The sequence below is a fragment of the Stylophora pistillata genome, chromosome 1 (assembly GCF_964205215.1).
Source record: "Stylophora pistillata chromosome 1, jaStyPist1.2, whole genome shotgun sequence".
Lineage (NCBI taxonomy): Eukaryota > Metazoa > Cnidaria > Anthozoa > Scleractinia > Pocilloporidae > Stylophora > Stylophora pistillata.
In genome coordinates, this window is record NC_142519.1 from 28,326,604 (window position 1) to 28,345,847 (window position 19,244).

At 38.4% G+C, this 19,244-nt stretch overlaps 1 protein-coding gene across 7 annotated transcripts in view; it reads right to left on the reverse strand.

Moving 5' to 3' along the window:
• LOC111322708 (fibroblast growth factor receptor 2) overlaps positions 1 to 10,198 on the reverse strand; it is a 29,868-nt gene extending 19,670 nt beyond the window's left edge. For all 7 annotated transcript variants that reach the window (XM_088728754.1, XM_088728751.1, XM_088728765.1 and 4 more), the window contains exons 1-6: positions 9,906 to 10,198; positions 9,308 to 9,502; positions 2,981 to 3,274; positions 2,548 to 2,583; positions 1,782 to 2,078; positions 1 to 370 (exon numbers count right to left, since the gene is read on the reverse strand). The exon at positions 1 to 370 is cut by the window's left edge and continues 17 nt beyond it. In XM_088728754.1, coding sequence (XP_088584880.1) covers positions 1 to 370; positions 1,782 to 2,078; positions 2,548 to 2,583; positions 2,981 to 3,274; positions 9,308 to 9,386 — 1,076 coding nt within the window. In that variant the 5' untranslated portion in view covers positions 9,387 to 9,502; positions 9,906 to 10,198. The remainder of the gene's footprint in view (positions 371 to 1,781; positions 2,079 to 2,547; positions 2,584 to 2,980; positions 3,275 to 9,307; positions 9,503 to 9,905) is intronic.
• Positions 10,199 to 19,244: the final 9,046 nt, after the last annotated feature.

A 19,244-nucleotide genomic window follows, 5' to 3' on the forward strand; every position in this document is an offset into this window, starting at 1 on the left:
GAGATGTAAGCATGCTCGACTGCGTAGCCGACGGCATTACCCACAATGCAAGTGTACTTGCCCCTGTCCTTCTTTGTAACATTTACCAAAGTCAACTTCACACCGTGGAATTCAAACTTTTTGCCGCTAGATGATGAGGAAAGTACATGTTGGTCTGTTTCGTCTTTATCCACGATTTCGTAGTGTGGTCTTTCAATTGAAAAGTTGGCTGAACTGTTGACCGAACCGTTGGAACTCATGGGAAACCACCTTAACCACTGGAAATGAGGCATGGAATCACTCAGTGCTTTGCACGTCAAGCTGGCATTTTCACCTCGATGGACCGTGACATTTTCCATGGGAAGAATAACTGGTTCAGCACGAGCTCGTTCTGAAACACAGGGTTCATTACAAAGTTGGACATATACACAGTGCACAAAAGAAAGTTACTACGGAGGCTGCTTACCCAAAGGACGAACAATGACTGGCTCACTAATGTAATGTTACCTAAAAGAGTTTCGGTCGCCCAAAGATCTAGAATTCAAATATTATGCAGATTAAAACTGACTACAGTATGTCTTTAAAAACATCGTAGTTTGTACTACATGCATTCATGCTCTCCGTACCTAATAATGATCTATATTGACCAAATCTCGTCATTGCTTTTTGCTCCTAGGTCTCTCCTAGTTATTACGACCCTTCGACATTTTTAGCTTTTTAGAAATAGCATGGTTATGATGCCATCTAATTTATTGATTAATTGAAACTTGTGAATTTATCGAGAACATTTTTAGGGGTGGTCTTAGCTAGTAGATGCTGTTGTTGTGATTCGCTAGCTGAGCTCACGGCTAAATTACGGACCAGCTAAGTTACCAAGGCTAACGGGCTAATTTAACAACTAACTGACTGAGCCGCAAATTCACATAGCGAATGATTGACCGAGTCTTCCTTTTTTTTAAAAGAAATGATCGGAAATGCAAAATTCAATTCGGAGAATGGGATCTTGAAAGTATAAAAGAGCATTCAATAGCAAAGGTAAAAGAGAACTAAAAATTAATTTTTTGGTCAGAGGTTCTTTTCAGACTAATGAGCAACCAGGCACTTTTAAATGCGCTCGTGCACGATGCAAAACGTGTCCTTTCATTCACAACACTGATAAAATATCGGGACCTAAACGATCCATTAAGATCACCGATCACTTCACGTGCACCTCCGCTAATGTAATCTATTGCATAACTTGCACTTATTGCAAAAAGATATACATCGGCGAAACAGGCAGAAGACTAGGTGACCGATTCCGAGAACACCTTCGAGACGTGGAAAGGAATGACAAGGACACATCGAAACCAGTCGCTAGACATTTTAATTTACCCAATCATTCTAAGCAACATATGGCAATCTGCGGTCTTTCCTTGCACTTAGGTGGCACGGAAAGCCGTAAAAATCTTGAACAAAAGCTCATCTTTCAAACCGGCAGTCTAAATCCCACAGGGATCAATGAACGCTTTTCATTCCACTAATTTATTCATGTTTTTCTCGTTGCCATGCACCCACCAATAACGTAGCTCCATTTTCTGCCTTTAAAAGCACACACAACCCACAATTCCTCTATTCGCTCCGACGAAGGGCTAACGCTCGAATCGTCAGCTTTTGTAAACATTACGGTGGCCAATTTACCATTTCAACTTTGTTGATATATCCAAATTATTTCGTTACTCCCACCGACGCAGCCCCAAACAGTTTCTTTCGAAACTATCAGCCTTTATTCATAAAAATTAATTTACCATTAGATTTGTCCTTACCATGAACATCTACTTTGTATGTATGATTAATCCACCCGTATGAGTTGCTCACATTACACCTGTATGACCCAGTATCGGAGGGAACCAAGTCCTTCAGACTCAACACGGTTGTCCATTTACTCAAATAGACTTTGCTGCCACCTTTCCTTTCCTTAAACAACTTTCCATCTTTGTACCATTTCACAATAGGACGTGGGTTTCCATCGGCAGAACAGTCCAGCTTTACAGAGTTGCCAACGGGTACTGCAAGAAGGTTACGCTTCCTCTTGTATTGCCGCACTGTGAATATTGGAGCAACTGTGAAGCAAAGAACAACCACTGTTATGGCAAACTCGCTTTGCTACATTGACAGCCCGTGTATTGAACTTATCTCTAATGTAATCAAGAGGACTAAAGCGGGTAGTCTCGCTTTATTTTCGACCTGATGCATGGAATGTTAAAACAAATATTTCAAACCTTATGAATGGCCGCTCCTATAAGTTAATCGCCATTAACAATGTATCTTATTTGGGCTGCATCTCAATAAATTCAGGCGGCGGTACAAAAGTCGGGCACGGAATATACCGCTTTGATAGGGAGAGTTGACGGATAATACGTCAACTCTGTTCGTCACTTTGACGCATAACCTGTTCGCCTTCACTTAGTGGCACGTTAGCTTTTCTCTATTTAAAAAAAATCAAGATCAGCCCCTGCATCAACTGAAATATTACTATAATCATCTTTCACTGTCTTCTTCTGATAAGAAATGCAAATACATCTTTCCTACCTCCTGTTGTATTTTTGTTGGGATCCATCGTTGGACCTTGAAGGAAAAAAAACACAGGGAATTCTTTAGGTGAAAAATTCATTCGCACTACAAGTTATCTGTGACTACATCCACCTGCATCTCCTCTTCGCGTCCAGACTATATTTTGGACTGCAAGCTCTCTCAGTTCAAAATATCTTTATCACAACAACAGTGATAAAGAAGACTTTGCGCCTTCGTTGGTAAGAAATTTTTTTGATGGCAAGTTTAAAATTACTATCTTTACCCTTCTCATCCGCCTTCTTCAGCAACTTCTACACAAACTGACATCACCTCCTTTATAGCAAACTTAGAGTACAAGAGGACTTTCCCAGGATAAATCCTCGGGACATCAGTGTAAATCACGTGCGTACTTGTATTTTTTAAAACTTCAGTGGCTCGCAAGTTTACTTACTTCTGACAAATAGCTGCATTGTATAAGAATTCTCGCCACAATCATTTACCGCGACACAGGTGTAGAAGCCAGCGTCCTCTTTCTCCGCTTTTTTAATTTTTAGGTATTTAAAGGGTTTTAACCTCATACGAGGATGATCCGATGGAGTGAACGTCTGATTGTCTTTGAGCCAGTAATATCGTGGTTTTGGGTTTTGACCACTGGTTCCGATCTGGCAAATAAGTTTAACATCCTTCCCGCTAGTCACCTCGATGATCTTTTTCTCATTTCCTTTCTTAACACGGATCCGAGGAACTGAAAAAAGGAAGGTTTGAGTTGATAAATAAACCATATTTGTAATCTGTCTCATGGCAAAAATAAATTGATAATTATTTTGTTATAAGCTGGCTGAGGCAACTGTTTACAGCCTTTTTCAATCGGGTGTCGAAAGCAGTTCGGTTAGGTCGGCTTTGGCTTTGCTTCGCAATGCTCTGTGATTTGTCCACAAACTCGAGCCAACCTCTTGGCCAATCAGATGCAGAACTTAAACTAATTGCGACTTGCGATTATAATCATTAAGTCCTCATTGGCTCATTGGTTACTGATAAATTTTCTACGCTCGGTTTGACTCTGGCACTCTGTTAATTTAGCCTTTTGCCAGAACGTCCTTGAAAGACCACTTTATTCAAATGCTTTTAACAGAGTTTCTTAAACCTGCGAATAAACTCAAATGAATAGTGCATTTTGGCTTAAAATTTTGCATTCACTATTTGACAAAGCTCTGTTCACCCTTCACGAGGTCGGCGGCGTTACTACTCCTACCGTTCCCAGTCTCTTTTTTAAAAAACCGGCAAATCCACGAATGGTCTTTTAAAGATATTGTAAATTAACAATGAAGTGAAGTGACCTCCTTTTAAAACTGTTAGAATCCTGATCTGCTAGGCAGTTTGGCACTTTCAATTAACAACTAATTATGAATTCTCGCAAAGTATAAGTTTCATGGGTAGGTTAAGCTTGATTGACTGCAAGCATAAAAAGAGTTTATCTACGGCTTACGTAGTTTTACAGTAAATCAAGCCTTAGACATGGGGACTGTATATTGTGTAACAAAGAAGTGTCAGTCGCGAGTGCCTAACTGACGTCTCTTTTGTCCTACATGATAGATTTACTATGGCTTAGAATGATTCTTTAGCGTAAACCTACTCTTAGCCGTCCGTCTTGCAGAAAAAAACTTACAAAGGTTAATCCGTCACTTAACACGGGCATCCTTTCGGGAAAAAAATATATTCAAAAGCATTGGCACGTCAGGTTATCCCGTTTACTGCATGGTATGATAATCATAGAAGTTTTTCGTGTTATATCGTTATTTCTACAACCACAAAGTCTTATACTTCGGCGGACCACCATTCCTATCAAATCGATACCTAACTTATCAATGCATGGCTGGAAAACTATCATTTTTAGTTCTTAATTACTGATTCGTAGCTCTGGTAATGGATTTTTCCTTACGATATTTGTGTCATTGTCTGTTATAAAGATTCAGTGCTCTGATACTCTTATAAAGCTTGTTAAGAAAAGGTCAAGAAATAAATCGAATTCAGTGAACAGGCAATACCGGTTTTCTGCAACATTAGACTCGAGTAAAGCGAATGACAAATCGAGAAAGAACGTGTGGTTTTTCCACTTGAGACAAACAGGCACAGTCACTGCATATTTCTGGATAACCTTGGCACTGAGACAGGAAGAATTCTGGTTTTAATAAAGCCTCCTATTGGTCTAAAACTTGTCACGAGGGCACAAGTATACAACTCTTGCTTCGTAATAATACAATATGTTAGTCCTAATAACCAGTTTATGAAAAAAAAAAAAAAAAAAAGGATGGAATTCTTATGTAAACAAAGCAATTGGGACGTAATATTTATCAGATCGTTATAGGTACTAAATACACTCTTTTTTCTCTATAAGAATACCAATCTTGATGCTGAGGCTGAGCGTTGCTATTTTATTCGCGATTTGAGCTTGAAAACGTTCTTGACATGTTCCTAAAGTTGTGTGATATATTATCAATTCGTACGTGACCAGACTAAGTTCGACCGCAAACTGAGTTATTCTTCAGTGTGTTGTGCAATAACCGCATTGTTTATGTTAAAATGTCCCCAAGTATTTGAGTTAATTGTCCCGTTAGATCACAGTTTTACATTTCTTTTACCCTTTTTGTACTTCTCACAAAAAAAAAAAAAAAAAAAAAAAAGAAGCCGTTCTAAACTGACTCTCGGCCTGGGTATCTTCTTAGTAGGTTCATAAAATTAAGATTAATCTCAGCCCGAACGTTCTCATAAAAGAAGGGTTCTTATTCCATTTCATAGAGTAGTGTTCTCCAAGAATCTACCCAAAAATGTTGTAGAAAAAAAAAGCATACGATTTCAATCTCTCAGACAGCAAAGAATGAAATGCTTATGAGTGGAGCGGAAATATCTTAGGACCACATAAGAAATGCTTAGTTTATTTTCCACACCGCCCTATATTTAAAAGCAACTGATCCTAGAACAGGCAAACTTTTCCATCACAAGGACATGATAAAAAAAAAAACCGTTTTCAATGATGCCTCAGGTCCTGAGGCGAAAATTTTCATGCTTTTTTCCTTTGGCTTCCCTCCAATTTAAACCTAAACTGAACAAATACAAAAGTCAAAATACTAATAAGCTCCTGGTAGGATTAGGTTTGGAAGTGCTTTTGAGAGGCAAAAGTCATCTTAGCAAATGAAAGTATTGAGAAAACATCTGGGATATTGCGGCGTGAAGCCGAGAACACGTATAACACTGTATTCTAAACACCAACTAGAACACATAATTTTTCATAAAATTTAGTTTCTTTAATGAAGGCTCCTGCTTTAGATGTTTCAAGCCTGCTTAAAGAGTGCTATTCAGAGGGGGGTAAGTTAAGGGATTGTCGACTCTTCCCCTGGCCAGTTATTTCATGGTCTCTGATCGCGGTTTATAAGCAAAAGCAAGACAAAATCATGTCACAAATCATCGACGAGGACTGTCGACTTATATTTGCTCAAATCATTATTTCTTCGGGAACAAAGTGATAGCTCAAAAATTTTAAATGAGTGTAGAATAATCTGCACCACGGATGGTGCAAAGCCTCTAATCCAGAGAACGCCGGCGGCACGAGTGAACCAGCAAACAAGCCGACGAATGAACGAGCGAGCGAAGCTAGAAAGACAAAACTCGAGTATGAAAGCTGGATCGAATGATTATGTTAATAAATAAATATGGTGGTGGAAGAGTCATTGACTGAAAGGTGAAATAACTTTAAAGAAAACCTAACCTCGCCTGAAATTTCGCAAATAAAGTAAGTCAGGGACAAGAGCATTGTAATATAGTACTCTAATTCGGATAAGCTGGTAACTTAATTATTTCGCGAGACAAGACAAGAGCTAAAATAAGTAAATCAACACGAATATATGAATGGTAAACCGGCTGAATATACTATTTTGATGGTGTTAAAAATTTTCACGTAACGAAATTTTGATAGCTGACGAGCTCAAATGCAGGTACATCACATGATGCTTCGGCAAGTTCTAGCCTATTGGATGCCTTTGTGGGATTTAACTAGCCACGAGGACTTGCTTTTTTAGTGTTACATTTCGTTGTACCGGGCACGTAAATTTTGACCTTGAATCTATACAACAGGACTTTGTATTAGCACACCAAAATATTCCAACGATATTGGTTTAATGCAAAGAAAACACGACGAGTGGCTACTTTTCCGCTTCGTGTAAGATCAAAATACCTGCGGATAAATATCATTCCCCGTCACCTTCCAAAGGCGAACGGGTTGGAGAACATGTATTTCATGGAAAAATCCGAAACAGTTCTCTGGCCGTGTCAACCCTGTGATCTCGCTGAAGGGGAGCCTCTGAAATTCTAAACGTTATCATACTGTTACAGGAAGGCGCGCACGTCTCCAAAAGAATTGATTATTCTATTTTGGTACGTGTAAGGAATACTGAGATCATGAAGAGAACTAATGTTTCCGGTGACTGGTATTGCCAGGTTTGAAGGGATAATATTTTGCCATGGAGATCAACTAAAAACAACGCTTCTGCATCTTAGGTTAACAGAAAGGCGATAAACTGAATGCAATATTCTTCTTTATTGAACCACAATAATGCAAAAACATTAAAACATCAGTTTTTGAATTTTATCGTTAAATTTCAATTGCTATCAAAAAATGTGTAGGCTACTACACACTCGATCAACCCACGCCCCTTGTCTGAATACAGATGATCGAGCAAGTGACGAAGAGGCCGGGCCGTTTTTTTTTTAGGCTAGGTCGGTGGCAATGTCTTTATCAACCACCATGAAGGTCCAAAATTTCCGGGAAAAACTTGAGAAGTTCACAGCACAGCTGCGCAGCTCAAAAGCAGTCTGTGCCTTCTTGAATACAATTTATTTCCAAAGATAAAACCTCTTTCAAGTCATCACTATTGTTTGGAAAGGAAACAAAACAAGAGACGAACTGTCTATATAAATTAATAATAGATGGCTCTTTGGGTCGGGTCAAGGAAGGCAACAAGAAGACGAAAGAGAGAGCTTTGAGATTAGCGTAACCCGTATCTCTTTTGCTTAATATGCCGGTTTTTTGTTGCTTTTCCTTTGCTTATTGATTTCATTATACATTAGTGAAGAAATTTAGAAAAGGGCGGATTTTCCGCTTTTTCAAGTTCAATTGATGAAAGAAAATATCGAGAAAAAAACCTGTAACTCGGAGAGTCTCGCGTGGGTTAGTAGCGGTGACGCCACTGAGGCAACTTACTTCAGCAGACAATGCGATTGCCTAACAAGTATTGTTCTTGTTTTCCCATTCTGGCAAACAATCAAAGGTTACACGCAACCAGAGTGACAGAGGGCTCGCCGAGACAGACAGGAATACTAGCGTCAAAACAAGCTCGATTCTGCTCGCGTCTGCTCGCGGAAAAAATTAGGGTGCAAATATTATGGAATTCTGGTAGACGCATTAAAGTGGCATCAGATCTGATAGTTCTAACAATGAAGGCACTGTTTCCCGTCCAACAAACAACAGTAAATATTTGTGGCATCAAATTGATGGCCGTCAAATGATTTCCTTTCACTGTGGGTGACGTTTTGCAGTTAGCGCAAAGCAAAACATTTTCTTTGGACTTTTTTTCTGGAGATATTTAAAATTGTTAAATCATAATTACAGTTCTAGCGCTGCATAGTGTCATTTTCCACTGATGAGTGATTAACTTTCCCATTGTACAAGTGACTGACGCATAAACTAGTCATGTTTCATCTAGATTCCTTTCTAATTTAAAACAAGCACGGCCTTTCTATCTAATTTTCAGCACAGTGCAAATTGGAAAGGAATCCTGTTTATTTCTTGCTCATAATGGACTCGAATTTCGCTCTGCAGTTTACTAATTAAGTTTGTGGATGTACTTTTTAATGCATTATGATGTTGAAAGCTCCAATTACAGCTAAAGGCCCCTCTCTAAATATCACATGCTCTAGTGCCCCTCGCTTGTGTGTTTATAACCTATTTACAGCTCAGTTTAGCTTCACATTAAAAGCTTGAAGTTATAGTTATCCACCTCAACAGAAGTTAATACAGAGGTTGATAATCATCGCCGTACCCGGGCCTAAGGAGGTGGAAACCGAAATAACCGTCAATTGTTCACCAACAATAACAATGTATAACAATGAAATAGAGCCTTGTTTTCAGTTGAACTTCGGTTTTATTCGAAGTCAATTTAATTTGAACACCCTTTCCTTTCATGTAACAACGAAATAAACCTTTCCTGTTGTTCCAATTTATCTATGAAAAGCAAGTTGCTAAACTATTCAACTAAAAAGGGTCGGTTCGTTTTTGCGGATTGTAATTAAAAGCGTTGCAAATAAGCTTCGGAGGCCGCATACACAAAAGATAGCATAGTTTATTAGTTAGTCGTAAGTGTCGGACGACTTTCGAAAGGATGCCGCAGTTTTATAAGCTAAGGAGTAAATAGATTTCTGTTGCGCGCTTGCACGAGGACGCATCAACCTTGAGCTGAGAATTAAGTTATTGAAATGAACACTCATTCGCTACTGACTTCGATATCTCCGAAATTGACACGCGCTTTGTCGATTTCAAATGAAATCGGCACTTTCTCAAACATTGCATGTTGTCGACGTGAAGCAATAAAGATTATAGATCAGTTTCATCTCGTAAGGTAAAAAATAATTTGGGATATTTTCATGGCATTCCTGCATCACGTATTTTCAACAATAGGACTGTAGTGTGTAACGTGGCCTTTATAGGAACATGAGTAAAGTGACTCACCACTGCAGGACTCCACTGTTTCACTATTTAATACGGTGAAGACAGCTGTAAAAACCAGGCTCCGTAACCCCAGCATCATCTGAAAAGATGCAGATCCCTGCCTTTTCTTGATCCTAGATCCCTTGATTTGTCCTTTAGTGGGGTTTAAGCTGAAGCGACCAACCAGTGAAATATTACACGCATTCGTTCATCGATCTGTTACGATGAATATCACAAGGTTAGAAGTGAGTGTTACGCTCCGTACTCCTTGTAACGAGTCATTTATAGCGACTAATTTGCCGCATCATTTCAAATCATGACTCATTCGTTCAATTCTTTGAAATTTCACATGAATTATGAATGTATCGGTATCTTCAAAATATGACGTTCTGGGTTATTTACTCTTTGGGTATTGAGCATCATTCATTGGCAAACTCGCTGAGCAGCCAACTGATATGTTACGGAAAAGATCGGAGCATTCTTCATCCCGTATGAGACTAAAAATTCGACATAAATTCGAACAGACAGATAAGACGCAAACCGGTGGAATCGGAGAAAGGAAATGAAATAGTTCGACTTCCTGCGAAGTCACTGATAAAAGAACACAATTCAAACATACCTGGAAAACCTCTGTTTCTACACATCGATTCCGCGACGCGAAGATTCTATTTTAACTGTCCTTACGCGAATTCGAAGAAACGTCTAGCGGTTGTTAAGCTCTCTTTACCAGTTGTTGATTGTCCACACTTGGACGAATTCAATAATCGACCCTCTTAGGCGCAGTCAACTAAACAATGATCACGAATTACCTTCGCATTGACAGCGGTCAGAATCACTCGTGCTGAGATAACACACCTAGCACTTCCGGTGACAGAAAACTTCTCTATACCACCCCTGCGGTGTTTAGACGAATTGCCTTCACTGCTTCCTAGCTCCTACTGTTTGGAACTCTAAAGAAAACTAAGGGGGCATAAAGATCCAACAGAGCTGAAGAGTTTTGTTTGAGCGAGAAGTATTGGTATTAGCGCAAACACAGGAAAGATCTAAGTTTCTGTTAGTCTAAAATGTGTTTATTACTCACCGGAGAGGGCTACTTCTTTCCAGAAGATTCGTTCACTAAACCTGTCATCCGATTGTTTGTAGTTAGTGATGCGCTTAACAACTGCTTACGAACAGAAAAGCTTCAGAACAAAAGAACCCGGCCACCTTGATACAAAAAGCTATTTTAAGAGATCAATTATCCCGTGAACTCCATTGTTGTGCAAAAATCTAAATAGCCCAAATAGCACATAATGCTTGCAAAGGGCTCTGAGCAATCAGCCAATGGCGCGCCACAGATTTTGATCCCTGCAAATCGGACAGCTGTGGATCACAAGCAGTAACACTTAGCTACCCTCCTGGTTGTTACACTATTCTTAAATGAAATACGAGAAAAAGAGACAATCAATTAAACACTGTGGTGGCAAAAAAAGTCAATTTCTTCTAACAAACGATGCAGTTTTACACATAGAACAAAGCTTGTTTTTGACACAGAAATACACCGAAAGGCTCAAATGATCAGAGTAAATCTCTCTACAAAGTTACTTTTAATGAAATTTGAATTGGTTAATTCCTTCTTAATATTCTCGGGTATTATCCAGCGTAGCAAGCTTTACAGATGTTGATTTGAATTTCACTTCACTGATCCAACTAGTTTTTCTCTCTCTCTCTAAGTCCTCTCTCAGTAAGTGTTCCTTCAGAACAGTTTGTCCCGCTGCCAAACTCAATGCCAAAGCTGACAAAGGTGAAGTTAATAACTGTGCTATTAGATATTCACAGATGGGGATTATTTGTAAATTTATAAATGCTGTGCTGTTTTTGTTGTGACTCGCTGTATCGCGAGAACACATCGATAAGACACCTGAAAAAGATTTTCGTGTACAGAAAAAAAAAAAAAAAACAAAAAAAAACAGAGCCTTCTATCAGACTCGTCTTATTCTTCCGTGATCAATTGTTCGAAAGCTTTCGCGAATTAAGAGCAGTTGCATCTCTTGTTTCACCGAGCTCACGCGACATTCAGCCCTGCATTCCTTCGACTTAATCATTTTGCATTTTGTTTTCGTTCTGGTATTTCAATTTCTAAATCAAATAGAAGCATGAACTTGATCTCCAAAATAACGATACTGATGAAAAACAAAAGATTCGGACCCAAAATGCCAGAACATTATCATGTTTTCCTAAAGAAAACAATATTTCATTTGCTTCATACAGAAAAAAAGTGTTATCAGATATTGCCATCTGAAGTGAAAATTGTCAGGTTGTGTATTTGAAATCAGAGGGAGATCGGTGACTTGATTGACGAAATATTACTAACGTACTCAGTTAAGATGGCTGTATAATTTAGACCACATGGCTCCGTGGAGCCATACGATGGAAATTCGCGAAATCCGACGCGAGTCCAGATTTCTCGCGCGGAGAACAGATATCAAGTTGAAGTGTCTCATAAGTGATCACCCTTCGGTGACCCCATTGGACCACTCCCAAGTTCTATTATAGGCACTTTACCGACTATTATGCTCTGTGAGAGTCTGATATTACAGAGTGTTTCACGATATATTTGCACGACGAGAGTGAGTACGTAAGAACACCGGAATATCGATACCGTGGAACTAACGTTCCTCCGCACACGATGAATACTGATACAAATAACGCGCGGGACGACGGTGATCGATTCCTTTATTTGATGCCGCATGCCGAAAACCTGCCTTTAGTATTTGGTTTATCATATCAGCTAACTTTATCGGTAGAGCCTTGATTTCGTGCCAAGAAAGTCAATACTGTAGAAAGGCGGAAAAACCAAAGAATTCCCTGCTGAGTTTCGTGTAGCAAAGGGAAGTTTGGGTTGTTGCCCTCAAAGTTTCAGCGGTGAAATTATCCAGATAGGCACTGATAGATTCTATAGTCCGCTTTAGAGCTCTCTGATTCACATGGTCTCAACTACTTCGTTGTGCGTATCGCTGCATTAAGGATGTATAGTCATGTTTTGCTGAGATCATACATAGTACAATAGGGACTCATATAGGTTGAATTTTTTTTACAAAGCAGGCTACTAATCCCAAAGAGCATACACCCCAAACAAACAGACTAAGCCAAGTGAGACTGAACTAAAACACAAGACAAATTAGAAAATTGAGTATCCACATGATCATCGAAAGCCAATAATTGTTACAACTTATAATAATTGTTACAACTTCAGTTTCCTTGCAAGACCGGCAAAACATTTAGAAAAAATAAGGCTTGATCTTTTACAGTCTTCGCCACTGTTTCTTACAACTGCGAGTGACTGCAAAGAAAGTGTAATATAATGAATTTGGGGCACGGGTTAGTGCAGACAGTACATGACACCCAAATGAGCTGTTTTGTGATGAAATGAGAAATCATGGGACTATCTCGTTAAATAATTTCATCACTATAAGTAAGACGACTGTTAGAGTATATTATTCCTCTCAAGATATTAGAATAACTGTTTAAGGGAGGCCTATCTCCGCTTTATTTAAGATTACTGATCAGTGATCATAAAGCTTGTAAGGTTGTTTGCTAATGGGAATATCGCTTTAATTTCGCTTTAATTTTTCTGGCGTCATTGCATGTTTGCTTTCGGTACTTAACCTACTTTTAGCTTATTAGCGAATAGCTCCTTCGGTTTTGGAAGTGATATTCATTTTTCCTTCTTCTAAAGGATTTAGCTTTTCAAGTCGAGCCGGAAAGGTAAACATAACTTGTGACATTTGGCTTGAAGTTGCTCAACAATGTGCTTTCAGAGGTCGCATGTGTTGATGTTCGGGCGTGCGCAGGACATCTGGGGCAGAGAAAAAAAAGTTTAGCGTCTGTCATTTTGATTAAGGATCAATCGATCTGAGTCTCTCTCTTCCTTGTAAGTGGCTCAGGGAGAGAAAATGCTCGAAGCTTTTTTAGAATTCTATTGAGGTATGTTCGTCGGGCTCGTGGCGTAAACGAGACTTCGCTAGATTCACCCATATTAGGTCTCAAGGTTTATTGATTAGCTAGGTTAATTCAGTTCAGGTTTTGCCTGTCCTTTTTGTTAAAGAGATTAGTCAATCGGATTTAAGGCACGAACTTCCTGAGTTTGCATTAGGAGAGGTTATAATTCAGTTAATAATTTAGTCGATACCCGAAGCCTGAGTGTAGCACTAAAATTGGGACTGCAGCTCAATCGCTTTTATCAAAGCTCCTCAATAGAGCATTGATACGATATCCGCAGTACGACTGGGCTTTAAAAATAGATTGATTGGCATTCCGCGTGATAGGCATAATGTGTGGAGGAAGGTTTCTCGTAGCTGAGGCTCTCGTTGGCCCATAGCCGGGATGACGACAGAGATGAAGTATGTCTTTATCTCACACTCCACACTCACTCTGAGACGCTTACTAGCATCTCATTTTCGTAAAAATATACATGGAGATATAGAAAGAAGCAGCCGTCATGAACGTAGTTTTCTACAGCCATTCCCTTCTACAATCGTACTTTCCTACTATTTTACTTAACCCCGTTATGCATTACAAAGCAACAATTCAGGCCTCAAATGACGAGATTACAATTGCTTCGATCGGCTCAAACCAAGAAGCGAGATCAATTAATATCACTGCTACTCTGGTTAAAATGAAGGAGGTTACTCTTTTGATTGCAATAGCAATTCTCTGTTTGTTTCGCATCCACCAATGAGAGACAAAATATCAGCCCACCAAGCACTTAAACCCAGTATCAAAGGTGCTTTTCTTTTTGGCCAACGCGCCTCCCACGTTGATTGATAAACACTGTATGATTTATCTCTAAGTTGACTTTTGCCCTATTCAAACACGTTTTAAAGCTGTTTTTTTTTTTAACACGGTTGAATATTGTTTTCTTCATCGGTAGAAGACGCTTCAACCTGAAAGTTGAAAACCTATGGAAAATTTCGGTTTTCAATTCTCTGTTTCTAATTTTCATCCAGTTAAACCCCGTTTAACTAACCAGTGAATTGGGTGTGAGATACTTTTCCCAAGGAAAACTATATTTTTCACTTTTCTTCATTATCCCTCGCCCTGTTAAGACTTTGGCACCCAGTTTCTTTCATTTATTTATCGTTTATGACAATTTATCACTCACTCCCTTGGTAATGTTCACTTCCTAACTTAAACACATTCTACTCAAACTGTTCGTAAACATCAGAGCCTGTTTGCGCAAAATAACTGACCGTGAACAAAAGCGTTATATGTCAAGTTCCCCTTGTTTTTGTATCGAATACTTCTAAAACACAGCCTCCTCAATTTTAGTCTTCTCGACATTCCCGGGGCAAACACTCAGCTTATCACTGCCATCAATGCTGTCATCTCGCGTTTTCGGCGACATTTTTCTCTCCGCGGATAATTTAAAAGGAGTTTATCTCTCTCGTGGAATCCATGTTACGTAAGATGCTTTTAAGCACTTGATAAAGCTTAGGGACACAGATAAATGCAACGTCTTTCTCCGTCATTAAATTGACAATAAATTGATAAAAATTGATATAAGTTGATATGAATTGATATACAAGTCCCTTTATCTTGCTTAACAACATTGGCAACCGCTTTCCATCATAGTATCATTTTGCCGTAATGGAGGGGTTTATCCGGGGCGGATACCTCACCTTGATGGAAGTGATAAAACTGAAAGTTGAATTCTTTGACTTCTAGAGGATTCTCGATCCGACAAAGGGGCCTTTATTCAAAGTGATTTCAGGTAGTACAAACTGGTTAAGTATCAAACATCTACAAACTTCTCTAACGGACCGATGGTGATCGTTCATCACATGTTGCTTTGTATTATGGCTTATGTATTATGTATTATGAGATCTTAAATACTTTTGTTCTTGGGCCATCGTAATTTGATCAAAAATAAGACACAAACAGCAGTGATTTTGTAACCACTTTCCGTTCTCAAAAGTGTCATTTGTGAAAAAAAAAAAAAAAAAAAAAAAAAAAAAAATGCCAATGTTGACGCAGTGTTGACTGCATAGATAAATATTATTGAATTACTATCAAAGTGGAACCCTACCTGGAGAGAGCAACCTAAAATGTTGAATCATGCCCGCAGAAGTGTTAATGTAATCAAACAAAATTGTTGGGAAAATCTGTAGGGTGCATGGCTTTCCTTCCATTTGTATGATTACTTTTTTTGTTTTTTTGTTTTTTTTATTAAAAGAAACGCTTTTATTACTTGATATAGGTTCTCCAAGATGTCAAAGTACAGAAGCTTGTAAGTCTCCGCTTTCTGTATACTCGCTTCCTAAATCATTTCAACTTCCCGGAGTTAGTTATCGTGATATTCTCCACCACAGTTTTGGACTTCACCAGTATTTTACGAAACTGACTCAAACGGTTTTAAATAACATTTCAGGTTTGATATTGAACTTCTAGTTAGCACAGTCTTGCGCGGCTGCGCGAACGCAACACCGAATTTTCGTCGCGTGACTCATTAGCTCTTTACGATAATTTTATCATGTCGCGCTCTTAAATACAAACTCAGTCAGTGTTTCGGGTTCTAATCTCTCTGTTTAAGTATTCAATGATCATAAATGACTTACAAACTGAACAATAAACTCCAGCATTTCAAGAGCTCTAAAACTAATGTGAGAAGGCATTAACTGGAGCCAGAAATGAAGAACTTTGAAGAATCATGTTTTGCATTGGGGATAAGAACTTCCCGCTCATAACATATACACCCTCTTATTTCCTTCGCCCTTTCCTTAAACTATGGTCTCTCGTGTTTCCGGCTTTTCTTTCTTCCTCCCCTCCCTTGATATTTCCTTCCTTTCTTGCCTACCTATAAGTATCGCAATTGAACCGTGTCAGTCAGTGGAGGAATGAGATTTTTTTTAGACAGTTTCATTAGGACATGAAAGCTCTTTGCCTTGTCTCCCACGTCAGCCAAAACGAATACTGTATTGCTTTTAAAAAAGTCCTTAAAAATTTCCCCAGGTGGTTCCAAAAAAATAACAATTGTTAGCTAATGGCCTCAAGAGCAATAAAGTTTTTTTTTTATTTTCCCTAAGAGCAATGTGGGATGTAGAGGCAGGTGATCCTTTAATTGACTAGAAGAAATATCAAAAGTGAACTAGTTTATCTGCTTGCAGAGGACATTTTAAACCTGGAAATAATCTGAATTTTATGATGGGTAATTTGTTGTGCATTCAAAACACTAGGAGAAATTGTTTAAGATTCAAAGACTTACAGGTCTTTTGACAGCTTCGTGTATTAGCAACGCTTGACGATAAAGAAATACAGAAACACTTACTTAGTGAATAAAACAAATAGGTTACTTTACTTGGAAATAGTTTAATTTGTCTCAACCAAGAGTACTCACAAAATGCTTTTTGAACAAACGAACATAGCAGCAAAATATTATCAGTACATGGTAGAATTTTATACGTTATGATTTACAAAAAATGAGTGACAAAAGTTGGAATTCAGGCCAAAAGAGTGTATGAACTAGAAACTTAAACCAGTAAAAATAGGATAAAATTAAGGTCACGGTGTCGGCTACGCTTCTGTCATTTCAGTCGAGTTTTCTGTGAGCTAAATTAGCGCTGGGGAAAGACGCCAAGTTACGATTTCTATGTTTCCTGATCTTACTGAGCCTAACTCGCTATAACCTTGCTAGGAAATTAAATTGTAACCGTGATTTTCGCTCAGTCGGTTTCCACCCACATGTTTAGCATCGGATAAAACAGCGTGAATATCGGGTTAGGGCACGACTTATTTACTAAAATATCATTACACTCACGTAATTAGACATACCTTGCAGATACCTTATAAGACCCGAATATGTTTTGAACTTCAATTGATCATGTTTAGGATCTCGTAGTACATCGCTTCTTTGAACAACAAAAATTGTATTCTATAGCTGGAGGCTATTTTGAAAAAGGAAAAATAACCCCCGAGCATTATATATTTAAAAAAAATTCTGATAACATGATAAATATTTTACACCCCATCAAAAGTTTTTCAAATTGCATCTCAGTTTCATCAGAGTTTTTGGATCTTTGTGACTTTTGTTGCATGACTGGAATGGAAAAACATATCGATTCGTGGTAACAAACAACAGTTACTATATTTCCTTGTTTAAATCCTGATCCTAATATATGCCTAACTAAAGGTATTGAGTATGTTTGTGTACACGTTTCAAGCATTTTTTAATTTCTGCCTATCGATATATATGATCACTATAATCTAGGATGAAACTAGGGTACAAAAAGTACTGAACATTGATCCTTTGATTACAATTTTCATCAAAGATTTCTTAGGACTGTCACTTTTAATGATAGTAATAATATCAGTCTTAAAGTGTTTTGAAAAACCACCAAAACCACCAAGAAAAAACCCACCTGCAGGCAAAACCTGTGTAAATGTTTTCTCGACAAAATGAGAGACTACACGGTTACCCCAGAGGAAAAGCATAACGCACTGACAGGAAGAAAATCGATTAGTGAAAGGTCGCCATTTCTGAAATTAGGAAACAATAACTGGCGAGGAGTATTGTGTGTTTGGCGCGCTCAAGGTATTTTGTACTGTTTACATATACACACACGCGAGCTCTAACATTCAACCAACATCTAATTTCTTTTTTTTCTAGCCTCAAGTCCTATCTCGGGAAAACACTTAGGTAAAAAGTGGATTGCACGGTTTTGCTTCTAAAAGGCAGAATGCTACCGAACTGCGGGTTAAAAGTTTCAAAGCATTCAACACACAGGGAAAAAAGAGGGCACAAAAACAGCAAGTTGGTTTCGGGTAAAAGAAATGCTGAAATATCCTTGTGAGTCGGTTTCAACCATTACATAGAGACTGCTTTTTTCTACGAATCTCTCTACAGAGCCAATTTTATCTTGTCAACTCTTTTCTGAGTGGCTTTTATTTTCTTGGTATTATTTTCAAAATCATGCAGATTTTTGCCGCCGCTAGATAAGCTTCCTTGAATAAGACGATTTCTTATGATAAATAGTACTGCATGATACTTCAATAACAAAACATGTTAGTACATCGAATGTGTACTTACCGAGTTTATTCAGGTCGAAGATGCCAGGTTCTCTAGTGAGCTAGTACAGCGACTTATATCGGCCAGTTTTACAAGCGTTATTGTGATTGACAACCAATCAGAATTAACTCGCTTTAAACCACGTCACTTCTCGCATGTTACCTGTTAGAGTACAAATTGTAAAATGTAAATTTGTCTGTAATAGAGTAACTGAAAATCATTTTGACGCCAATGGTTCCGAATTCGTCGCTTATTACATATCTTGATCCCCTAGCATCAAAAAAACTTTTTCTCCATTGTCTTGTAAATAACGCGGATGAAAGGTGTAATACATATGTTGTGATTTTATGAATTAAAAAAAGCGAAATCAAAATTATTCTTTGCCATTTCCAGCTGTGTTTCCTTTATAGCTTTTATACGATCTATTACCGTGTGAACTCCAATATCTCAAACTGCAGTTACAGATTTAATCAACGTTTTATCTCGTCTTTGTCTTGACATGCAAATAACGACCTAACGTCATTAATTTCACCTTTGCTCGTGCATTTCCCGTGGTTAATTCTTAGTCTCTCTAGATCGCTCTCACTTAGCTCTTTAACTCTGTATCTTTCCGGCCCTTCTCGCAATTAACGATCTACTTTTAGCAATCATCCATACAACGGTGTCCTCCCTATCCTTGCGAATTAAACAAACAAAAGAATTGGGAAAAGAAGACAAAAGCCAAAAAATGGAAAAAGAACAATAATAAACCCAAATAATAACAAATAGTAAACACCACAGCGTACACTATTGAGTTATGGATGCACGCGGGAGGTTACTAAGCACGAAAGAAGCGTAAGAGTCGCTCGAGGCGATAGCCGAGAGCGACTCTAGCTTCTTGAGTGCTTAGCAAACCTCCCGCGTGCATCCATAACT